The sequence below is a fragment of the Peromyscus eremicus genome, chromosome 15, assembly GCF_949786415.1.
Source record: "Peromyscus eremicus chromosome 15, PerEre_H2_v1, whole genome shotgun sequence".
Taxonomy (NCBI): domain Eukaryota; kingdom Metazoa; phylum Chordata; class Mammalia; order Rodentia; family Cricetidae; genus Peromyscus; species Peromyscus eremicus.
Window position 1 is genome coordinate 78,576,923 of NC_081431.1, and position 12,032 is coordinate 78,588,954.

The window sequence follows — 12,032 nt, forward strand, 5'->3', positions numbered from 1 at the left end:
ACCAATCCACAGGGAGCAAGCTGTTAAGCAGCCCTCCACCATGGCTTCTGCTTCAGCTCCTGCCTTGGCTTCCCTGGATAATGTACTGCGACCTATACGATGATATAAACACTCCCCTCTCAAGTTGCTTTGGTTATGGTATGTTATCATAGCTATAGAAACCCTAAAACAATCACAGACCTCACAGAGCTTCAGTGGTTATCAGCCCAGAAAGAAAGTAGAATTGAGTTCCCAAGGCTCGTGGGACTCTCAGGGATGAGATGGAGATGCAAAACTTAGCACAAAAACTGGCACTTACCATGTGGCCACGAAGCAACTGCCCTTTTCATTACAGGGTTCCCCCACTGAATGCCATAGGCCCTAGTGTAGAAAAGTCTGTGCGTGTGTGGGTTGATGTGTCGTTGACGTCTGAGCCCTCATCTTCTCAGCACTGTGACCAGTTCTGCGTCTTCCTGCTGACCACTGTCCACCGAGGGAAGAAGCTGCTCTGACCAAGGCTGAGTGCTTTCCAGGGTACAAACGTAATGTTAGAGGGCAATATGACCACATGACCACTTAGTTACTGTTACTTTGCACACGCACAGACTCCCACACCCCCAACAGCTCTGGAAACATGGGGATGGGGGAGAATATAGGGAGGCGTACTGTGAAATGTGCAAGGTTAAGCCAGCCACGATTCTAGCATAAACGGGAAAGCATAGCCAGGCCCCATCCCTTACGGAGAACTATTATCAAGATTATTTTCTTTTTTTTTTTAGATTTATTCATTTATTATGTATATAGCATATGTGACTGCAGGCCAGAAAAGGGCACCAGATCTCATTACAGATGGTTGTGAGCCACCATGTGGTTACTGGGAATTGAACTCAGGACCTCTGGAAGAGCAGTCAGTGCTCTTAACCTCTGAGCCATCTCTCCAGCCCCAAGATTATTTTCAAAGACAGCATATGAAGTTGGATTGGGAGGAGACTGTGTTGGGGGCAATATGGGAGGAATTGGAAAGGGAAATGGGGTGGCTGTGATATTCCACTGTATAAATGCATGAAACTCTCAAAAAAAAAAAAAATCCCTCAGCCAGGCACTGTAGCAAATGCCTTTAATCCCAACATTCAAGAGGCAGCGGCAAGTGGACTCTGAGTTCAAGGCTAGCCTGGCCTACACAGTGAGTTCTAGGCCAACCAGTGTTACACAGTGTGATCTTGTTTTTTGTTCTGTTTTTAAAAGCCCCACCCAATCTCTCATCTTCTAATAAAACTGAGGTGGCAGGAGCAACCCCGACTGTTGGAGAAGCTGTGTGGAAGTAGACTGTTTTCTCTCTCATCCTTTTAGCTAATATTCCAGGCATCTGCGAAAATAAAAAAAGTAAGGAAAGGATTGTTTTATAGGTCAGCTCTGCCCTTTCCTGCCCCTTTCTTTTCCCTGAGGAAATTTCAAGCCTTTGAAAGCTGGACTCGGTGCCATTCTCCCATCTATTCCCACAGCACCGACACCCCAAAGATTTCCATTTTCTTTATTGCTTTGCTCTCCTCCTCTGCAACTTCATATTCCTCTCCTGGGCCCATGTTGGGCTCAAGTGAAGAGTTGAGTCTTATTAACACTGCTGGCAGCTTCATCTTCTCCACAGAGCACCTGAGTCCTGTATATCATAATCAGAATGTCACTCAAGCCTTGGTCCCACATCAGGCATCACTCACACAGCCCTGAGAGATGCTAGAAACTACCTGGACGTCAGACAAAATCACTGAGGGTGAGTGAGCACAGTGGTGTGTGAGGAGTCAAGGAGAATGTACAGGGAGGGATGCCCATGCTGGGCTCCAGTCAGTTCTACCAAGCCGAGACCATCACCAGAACCTCATCCCATTCCATTCTCCCCTTTCCAGCAGATGACAGTATAGTGTGTGTGTGTGTGTGTGTGTGTGTGTGTGTGTGTGTGTGTGTCATGGTTAGTGATAATTATCAGCTTGATGTTTTGGGGGAGCTGAATCTCTGGACAGAGGGGAATATTTTGATCATCTTAATTGATCGTCTTAATTGTGGATTGGGCCATCTCTGGACCAGGCATCCTGGACTGTATGTAGCAGAGAAATTGAGTGTGAACAAGCGTGTGTGCACTACTCTTGATTTCTGGTTGTGGGTTCAGTTGTGAGCAGCTGCTTCAAGCTCCTTCTGCCTTGTCATCGGCACAGTGATGAACTGTCCTGTAAATTCTAAGCTCAAATAAGCCTGTCTCTCTTGTGTTGTTTCTGTCGGGTGTTTGGTTACAGCAACAGAAAATAAACTTAGGAAACCTTCCATTGTGGACTGCGGTTTCAAAACGGAGTTCCTGCTCAGTTGCTTCCATTAAGCTGAAAAGTGACTACCCTACCGCACCTCCCTCCCAACACACACACACACACACACACACACACACACACACACACACACACAGAGAGAGAGAGAGAGAGAGAGAGAGAGAGAGAGAGAGAGAGAGAGAGAGAGAGAGAGAGAGATTTCCAGGAAGAAAGCCCTAGGCTGAGGTTTTCTCAGGAGACTCATCCCTTGATGAGAACAAAGCTTGGCTCCTGCTCAGCAGTGATGGCCTTGCCCATGCTCTGCAGGAAAGAGGTGCTGGTTTGAAAGAAAGAAGTGAAAAGATAAAAGCCAGGCTCCTGGAAGTAGAAACCACTCCCAGAACCCCGCAGGGGGCCCTAGGCAAGCCTTGCTTGGCAGGCAAGCCCGGGTGGTCCCTGAAAAATGGGGGTTGCTGATCTTGCCTCTAGGACTCCTTTGCCCTTTCCAGAGCCCCCTTGCCACTTGGTTTACTTAACGAATACATACTCAGTGCTGGCCCTAGGACAGTCCCAGCAGCACTGGCCCCGTCTTGTAGCCTCCATAGGAAGGACTGAGGACGCTGGTATGCCTAAAGGTCCCCAGGCCTCGCTTATTGTGAACTACCCAGGATGGCCAAAGGTTGAGTAGCTGAGTTCTGTTGAGAATATTCGGCGGGAACCCAGGGCTGAGTGGGAAGTGACTGCTAGAATAAAGACTGGAATATGCCACCGAAAAAGAGGCCATGATCACCAGGGCCAGACACAGGGAGGATGTGGGACAGGTCCTAACAAAGGTATCTCTGGAACTAGAGACAACAATCTTGCTCAGGTGCTCCGGATTGAAAACACATGCTACCCCGACCCACGGTGATGCTCCAAATGCCTGTGCAGGACTGACCTGGGGCCAGGCAGCCTGCTGGCTTGGCTTCTGCACTTCCAGCCAGCCAGCCCCTCGACACAGCGAAAGGACTGTGTTGCCCCTTCCCTATTGTTCTGCTGGTTGGCTTGCTTTCACTGTTTCTTTTCCCAGTTTTTTTGGCTTCCTCGTTAACATCATGTTCTGCGGAGGATTAAGTGCTTCAGACGCTTAGAAACAGGCCAGCAGGCTTGGCAGAATCCGGGTTTTGAGGTTTCCCAGAAAGCCGCCAGCATCCTGGAGCTACGTGGACTCGCTTGTGTCTGCTGCCCTCTTTTGGCCGTTTTGGACAAGTGCAGGTAACGGAGCTAAGGCACTGGATCCTCAAGACTGGAAAATCTTCAACTGTAGACTAGCAGAAAGGCTTACCAAGGAAGGAGAAAAGAGAAAGAGAGGGAAGAGAGGAGAGAAAGAGGAAGAGGAAGGGAAGGAAGAGGAGGAGATGGGGAAGGAAGAAATCGGGAATGGAGGGCGTCTTCTGAGATTTCATTTCTGAAATTTTAGGCTAGCAAGACGGACAAGTAAAGGTGCTTTGTACCAGATTGGCTAAGGCCACACAGTCTGGGTATCTCAGTGACCGCCTACATTCTGGGATGCTGAGAACCCAGTAGCTGCTCAATCCGTGGCTTACACCACACAGGCTGGGTATCCCAATGACTGCAGAAATTTAGAAAAGACCATCAAAACTGTGGCTCAGATGAGTGCTCCCCAAAGGCCTGTGTTAAAGTCCCGATCACCAGCCTATGGCATTGCCAGTCGACAGACCCTTTAAGAGACAAGGGCTAGGGATGGTAGAGATGGCTGTGCAGTGAAGAGCACAGGCTGCTTTTCCACAGGACCCAGGTTCATCTCCAGCACCCACATGGCGGCTCACAACCACCTGAATCTCCAGTCCCAGGAAATCTAACACCTTCTCCTGGCTTCCTCAGGCAGCGCATGCATGTGGTGCTCAGACATACATGCAGGCAAAACATACACACACAAAAAAAAGAGAGCATGAGAAAGTGTAGAAGAGCTAGTGCCTAGTGGGAGTGTTGGGATTCTGCCCCGCTCCAGCTGCATGACTGCAGATGCACAGTTCAGGAGCTTGACGTCTTACCTCATCAGTGTGCGCTGATGATTACCTATGTGTGGCATGGTCATGCAATCTGCGCATGTATGGCACAGCTCTGTAAGCTCACCTGTGCCTTAAAGAGCCTTGTTCTGTTCTCTCTTCCCCCTACCATCTTTCTCTCTCTGCACCTGGTCCTTCTCCAGGCCTGGTTCTCTTGTCCCCCCACCCCCAACCCTCTTCCTCCTGATAAAGCTCTGATATTGATACTGGGTTTTGTGGTGACTGTAACCTTTCCTTGCAGTAACCAGCACCTAACCAGCGCCTCTTATCATTCTCACAGGGAGGCCCTTAGTTCACAATGGAGTCTGAAGAGGACTGTGCAACCCATCTCCTGTCTCATTCTGTTTCTTGCTCATGATGTAAGAAATTTTCTCCACCACACACTCCCCCCAGGATATGCTGGCCCTGGCAGAAACCAAAAGCAATGTGTCTATTCTATCTTGGATTGGAATTGTGAACTTTTCTCTTTCTAAGCTAATTGTCTTAGGTATTTCATTATAGTGATGGAACACTGACTAATACATATCTCAAGAGAGAAAATCTCCCCTCCAGATCCTCCTCTTCCAGAAAGAAGGGAAAGAAGAAAGGAGGGAACAAAGGAGAGAAGGAAGAGGAAGAAAAATTCAGAATACTGACACCAAATAATCCAAGATCACAGGTATTTAATTCCAAAGTGGGGAATAGTGTAAGCTTTAAATACTGTAAGTTTGGGCTTTCAAGACTACATCTGTTTTGAGTGTTGGATGCATGCCTTTTTAGTACAAAAATAAACATTTCTGGAGATTTGAGAGATGATTTTACACAACAAATGTTTTAAATGTCAGAAAAAAATGATTTGTATTTAGTCCCGTCGTAAGTGGTCTGGGAGGTTTTCACTCAACTTGCTGAGGGTGGGTTTGCTACAGTTGAAATGATGGGGAAGGGGAGAAACTGGGGGTCCTAGTGGCCACTGGCTGGCAGCCAATCAAGCAGCAAAATTATGTCACCCACCCAAGATGACAGGGACAGACCTTGCTTTCAGAGAAAGACAGAGAGAACCACACGCCTTTCGCCTTTTGTAGTCACGCACAGAACAATGTTGATTAAATCTGCATAGAAAATGTTCTCTGTGGAGAAGTTTTTGCATTCTATGCAGTTTTCGTCCATATTTACAGTTTGATTGTGAGCTGAGAAAGAACAGTTTGGTTTTAATCACATACTCCTCCCTCAGGTGAATAGCTCTGAACAAGGAATCCATTTCACACTGCAAAGTATAGGTGGCTGCAGTTTAGATATGGAAGGTCTCCTGTGCGGGGACACACAAGTGTGAAGACTGAGTTTGACCCCCCCAGAAGAAAGCTGGATGCAGCTGGGAGGTGGCCCAGCAGGGAACAATGCTTGCTGCACAAACCTGGCAATCTGAATTCAATTGTTTTTCATTTGTATAGCCAAATGCAATAACATTCACTTGTGATTTCAATAGTGGGAAGGCAGAGCCCAAAGGCTCTCTGGGGCTCACTGGCTGGCCAGACTAGATGAATAGGTTGAGCCCAAGGCCAGTGAGAGACTTTGCTTCAAAACAAAGGTGAACCCCCGCCCCCCCAAAACACACACACACACACACACACACACACACAGCTATGGCCACCTAAAAAAAAAAAAAAAAAAAAAAACCCATACAGCTATGGCCAACTAATTTCAATAAAGGTATCAAAACATGCCGGGGGAAAAAACAAATCATGCTGGCAACACTGCATACACACACACACACACACACACACACACACACACACACACACGGCATACACTCCCCACAAACACATAAACATAAATAAAAATAGTAAGAATTTTCAGATTGACACAAAATGGATCAAGGACTTTCATGTGAGACCTGAAACTCCTATCAGAAAACACAAGCAGAACAGCTCAAGGTCCAACGACGGGCAACAGCTTTCCGGCATTGACTCCGACTGCTCAGAATGATAGCAAGAGTGGTGAGTGGAATTGCATGACATTAGAAAGTCTGTACAGCAAAGGAGACCATCAACAGAACGGAGTAACAGCTAACTAAGGGGAAAGGGGGAAGGGGGACCTGCCACCTTCACAGCCGACAGCTAATATGGAGAACCAATAAAGAACTCAGATTATCCAATCAATAAATGAGCAAATGAATTCAACAGACAGTTCTCCTGACCCCCTCCATCTGGAATCAGGCTTGAGTTATTTATTCCCTGTGGTAATACACATAAAGGGACATGAGAAAGTCAAGCGGGGGAGTGTCAGGACCCAGCACCCAGACTGTTTGGCAGACCTCTGCACATCTCCTTCCCCGGCTTACTAGCCCCACCCAAAGCCCAGAGTTAATAAAAAAAAGTGACCCTCTGCATTCTGAGATACCATTCTCGGGGGGGGGGGGGATTTATGGCATTATTAATATGGAAATATGCAATAGCACCTCTGTAAGCCACTCACTCTTTTATTAATAATGGTTATTCACAGTCCAGGAGTCAAAGGCTTTTCTGTATGGATGCTAATTAAAACTGGCCCCATAAAGAATGGGAGGAGGACCACAATAAATCTGCCATGAGTCTGACCATCTTGTGTCACTGCGGTAGAGAAGTTCATCAGCAGAGTGGAGTGACAAGTAAACCTTGGATTGTGGTCATGGAGCAGTGTGCTGGGCAGAGAATGTTCCCTGTCATCACCTGGGTGTCTGTTGCCAGGAAAGAAACTCTACATCCAAAATTATCCATCATCCCCAGACTCTGCAGCCATTCAAGAGTAAGGAGAAAAAATTCACAGTGCCCACCAAATTCTGTTCTTGGCCTGAGACCAGGTTAAATCCCTGAAGAACTCTGATGTTCATAGTTGTGAGGGCAAATAGGGATTGATTCGGCTCATATTTCTTCAGGAAGAATGGGAACTGTGAAGTTTTTTCTTCAGCATTTGTATAGGAAAACATGACAGCAGCATGCAGGATGGAAAATTGCCTTAGACCTGAAGAAAAGAGATTAGCATACCAAATAGACATGAGTTAAGTGAGATGATGGGAAACTGGCACACCAGGAAATGAGGTCATCACTAGATCCAGACATAAATTCACCCACCTATGGACAACTGATTTTTGATAAAGAAGCCAGAAATATACATTGGAAAAAAAGAAAGCATCTTCAATAAATGGTGCTGGTCTAACTTTATGTCAACATGTAGAATATTGAAAATAGATCCATATCTATCATCATGCACAAAACTCAAGTCCAAGTGGATCAAACAGCTCAAAATAAATCCAGCTACACTGAACTTGATAGAGGACAAAGTGGGAAAAAAGCCTTGACCATGGGCACAGGAGACAACTTCTTGAACAGAATACCAATCACACAGGCACTAAAATCAACAATTAAGAAATTTGGTGGTTAGCTGGGTGGTGGTGGTACATGCCTTTAATCCCAGCACTCAGGAGGCACAGCCAGGTGGATCTCTATGAGTTCAAGGCCAGCCTGGTCTACAGAGTGAGATCCAGGACAGGCACTAAAACAACACAGAGAATTCTTGTCTCGAAAAACCAAAAAGAAGAAATGTGGTGGCACATGCCTTTAATCCCAGCACTTGAGAGGCAGAGGCATGAGGATCTCAGTGAGTTCAAGGCCAGCCTGGTCTACAAAGTGAGTTCTAGGACAGCCAAGACTGTTACACAGAGAAACCCTGTCTAGAAAAAAAAAAGAATGAAAGAAAGAAAGAAAGAAAAAATGGGACCCCATGAAGCTGAAAAGTTTCTGTAAGGCAAAGGACACTGTCAATAGGACAAAACAGCAGCCTACAGAGTAGGAAAAAACTTCACAAACCTCACTTCTGATAGAGGGCTGACCTCCAAAATATATAAAGAACTCAAGAAACTAGACATCAAAATACCACGTAGTCCAATTTAAAAATGGGGTGCAGATTTAAATAAAGAGTTCTCAAAATAATCTCAAATAGCTGAGAAACACTTAAATGTTCAGCATCCTTAGCCACCAGGGAAATATAAATCAAAATGACTTGGAGATACCATCTTACACCTGCCAAAATGGCTAAGATCAAAAATACTAATGACAGCCTATGTTGGAGAGGATGTGGAATAAGGGGAACACTCCTCCACCCCTGATGGGAGTGCAAACTTGTACAGCCACTTTGGAAATCAACATGGCAGTTTCTCAAAAAATTGAGAGTCAATCTACCTCAAAACCCAGCTATACTACTCTTGGGTATATCCCCAAAGGATGCTCAATCATACCACAAGGACACTTGGTCAACTATGTTCATAGACGCGTTATTTGTAATAGCCAGAGCCTGGAAACAACCTAGATGTTTCTCAACCAAAGAATGGATAAAGAAAATGTGGTGCATATACACAATGTAGTATTACTCAGCAATAAAAAACAATGACATCATGAAATATGCAGGCAAATGGATAGAACTAGAAAAAAAATCATCTTGAGTGAGGTAACCCAGACCCCAAAAGATAAACATGGTATGTACTCACTTATAAGTGGATATTAGCTGTTAAATAAAGGATACTCATGCTACAGTCCACAGACCCAGAGAGGCTAAGTAACAAGGAGGGCTGGGGTGGGGGGTGAATGGATCTCCCTGGGCAGAGGTGTGATCATGATGTATCAGTTGGTGAGTGGAGACAGACATACTGGGAGAGACAACTGAAATTGGGGGGCACTGGGGGGGGGCAATGTAGAAACCTAGTGCAATGGAAACTCCCTGGAATCTTCTAGAGTGACCCAATTGAAGACTCCTAGTAATAGGGGATATGGAGCCTGAGCTTATCAGTCATCTTCTATAACCAGGCAAGGCTTCCAGCAGTGGGACTGGGACACCAACACAGCCATAAAACCTTTGACCTATAATCTGTCCACCCTGCAAGATGTGCTGGAGTAATGGTGGCATAGAATTTGTGAGAATGGCCAACCAATGACTGATCCAACTTGAGGCCCACACTATGAGAGAGAGCCCATTCCTGACATTGCCTGAATGGCCAGGAACCAGAGGCTAGACAGCCCAGAGACTCAGGATAGAATCAAACATGACTGGTGTTGGGGGAGGGGGAGATTCAATGAAATGATTGCTAGTGACATTCTGCACTAGTAGATTGGTGCCTGGCCCAATTGTCACCAGAGAGGTGTCCTCCAGCAACTGATGGAAGCAGATGCACAGCCCCACAGTCAAATATTACACAGAGCCAGGGGACCCAGAAATGTTGGGGGAGGATTTCAGGAACCAGAAGGGTCAAGGACACCACGAGAGCACAACCCACAGAATCAACTAAGCAGGGTTCATAGGGACTCACAGAGACTGAATCAACAATCACAGACCCTATATGGGTCTATATTAGGTCCTCTGAATATATGTTATAGTTGTATAGCTGGGTGTTCTTGTAGGACTCTAACAGTGGAAGTGGCAGTGTCTCTGACCCTTTTGCCTGCTCTTGGGACCTTTTTCCTCTTACTGGGTTGCCTCACCCAGCCTTGATATGGGGGTTTGTACCTTGTCTTACTGGAACTTTTTATGCAGTGTTCAGGTGATAACCCTGGGAGGCCTGCTTCTTTTGGAAGAGAAATGGAGAAGGAGTGGATCTGGGGAAGAGGGGAGGTAGGAGGAGAACTGGAAACTGTGGTCAGGGTATAATATGTGAGAGAAGAATAAAAGGAAAAAAGAAGGAAATAAAATGAAACTGTCACTTATGAGATGCCCTGCATGGCCCAAGTGTGCAATAGAAACAACAGCAAATCCTACTCTTCATAAATGGACCTTTTTTAGGGGCTGGCAAGATGGCTCAGCAGTTAAAGGGCCTTGCGGCTGAGTTGACCACCTGAGTTTGATCCTCTCGACCTATATGGTGACAGAAGGGAACCAACTCCCAGAAGTCATTCTCTGACCTCCACATGTGCTGTATCATGAACGCAGACATACAACCACATGCATGCACGCACTTAAGAACACATTAAATAAATAAACAAACATTTTATATGGATAATTTTAAAGTATCAAGAAATCAAGCCCTTTCATCCAGAATTCCACCTGTTGCTGATGCTCCCTGGCATTCAGTCCAGCCTCAGTCATGATTCCTGTTTCGTGCTGTATGGCACCAGGTCCAGCCCCTCACACAGCAGCTCAAGATAGTTTCCTTTGCTTTATCTTCACATAAAGTATCAGAAGTTTAGTTGGCACATTCCACACATCACACCCAGAACCCTGGCCCTCTACATACTGTCAGCTCAGCTAGCTGCTCTGAAGATGTCTCTAGACCAGCACCTGGAAGAGTCCATTAGCTCAAGTCTGAACAAGTGATAGATGATGTAACCCAGACTGCTGTGGGCAGTGTGTGTAACTAAGCATCAGCATCGGAGTCTGCAGACTAAGCACAGAGCAACATCCTCACACTTACAAACTATAGAAAACAATTCCTAAAGTATAGATTTGGGATCTAGGCATTAACTTCAACCCTTCTACCTAAGGACCCTGTAAAAGTCCTCAACCCACAGTGCATTGCATTCCTTATCTCCAGCCCCTATGCAAAGCTGCAACTTCCTTTAACATCAGAGGCCCTTGCTTCTGCTTGCTGAGATTCACAGGAAACCCTGCTAAAGCTGGGGTTAAGAACCCCTGCTTGCCAGGGGCATTGTGTGACTATAATGCTAGGGGTCACTTCCTCCAAGAAGCCTCGCTCTCCATCTCCCTGTTTCCTAGGAAGCTGCCTGCCCATGCCCATGCCCGTGCCCATGTCTGTGCCCCTGCACCTTCCCCTGCCCCTTCTGTAGCTTCATGACTAAGCATTCTGGCATTCTACCCACAGAGAGGGGATCTAAAGTTGTGACTATCTTGCTAGTTGGTCAAATGGGACTTCTGAATTAGGGTTCAAGGTTAAGATGCCTCCTTCTTTTGTGCTGTCTCTATTACCACATTTTAAAAATCACATTTTTGGCTGGGAAAGGTAATGCATGCCTTTTATCCCAGTACTAGAGAGGCAGATAAAGGCAGATCTCTGTGAGTATGAGGCTGCCTGGTCTACATAGTATGTTCCAGAACAGTCAGGGCTATGTTCAAAGACCCTGTAAAAAAAAAAGGCACTTTTTTTTCACTTCTAGGTACTTATATCTGTTCTTTCCTCAACCGTGTGGGTCCCTGAGATCAAACTCAGGCTGCAAAGGTTGGTAGCAAGTGCGTTTACCCACTGATCCCAGGCTGGCTTTGATTTCAAGACTCCTGCCTCACCTCCCAAGTGCCAGGATTACCAGCCTATGCCAGCACAGCCAGCCCTCTCTCTTCTTGTGTGCACCTGTCTCTCTGTGTGCATGCATACCTGTGTTTGGAGGCCAGGGATCAAGGCTCACTGTCTGCCTTGATCACTCCCCATCTTACTCTTTGAGAAAAGGCCTCTCACTGAACCTGGAGCTCATCAATTCGACTAGACTGTGTGGCCAGCAAGCCTCAAGGATTCTCCTGTCTCCACCCCAGCAGCATCTAGAAAGGATGGCCTTCCGAGAACACCTGTGCTGCCTCACTTGGCCAGAGTGTGAAGAGTGGAGTGACCCAGCCACCAGAAGTGTTCTACCACATTTCTCTGGCTATGACACAATATCTACACTGAGTGACTTATAAGAAAAGCCTCTTCCTACAGTTTGGAGGCTTGGACACCCAAGGGTGTGTGTGTGCTGAGAATCTTCTT

General features: G+C 46.3%; 1 protein-coding gene across 1 annotated transcript in view; it reads right to left on the bottom strand.

Moving 5' to 3' along the window:
• Nucleotides 1-1,081: 1,081 nt before the first annotated feature.
• The window catches only part of Tsn (translin), a 52,965-nt gene continuing 42,014 nt past the window's right edge, over nucleotides 1,082-12,032 (bottom strand). Inside the window, exon 6 of the mRNA XM_059280397.1 lies at nucleotides 1,082-1,345. Within this exon, the coding sequence (XP_059136380.1) occupies nucleotides 1,097-1,345 (249 nt within the window). The 3' untranslated portion in view covers nucleotides 1,082-1,096. The remainder of the gene's footprint in view (nucleotides 1,346-12,032) is intronic.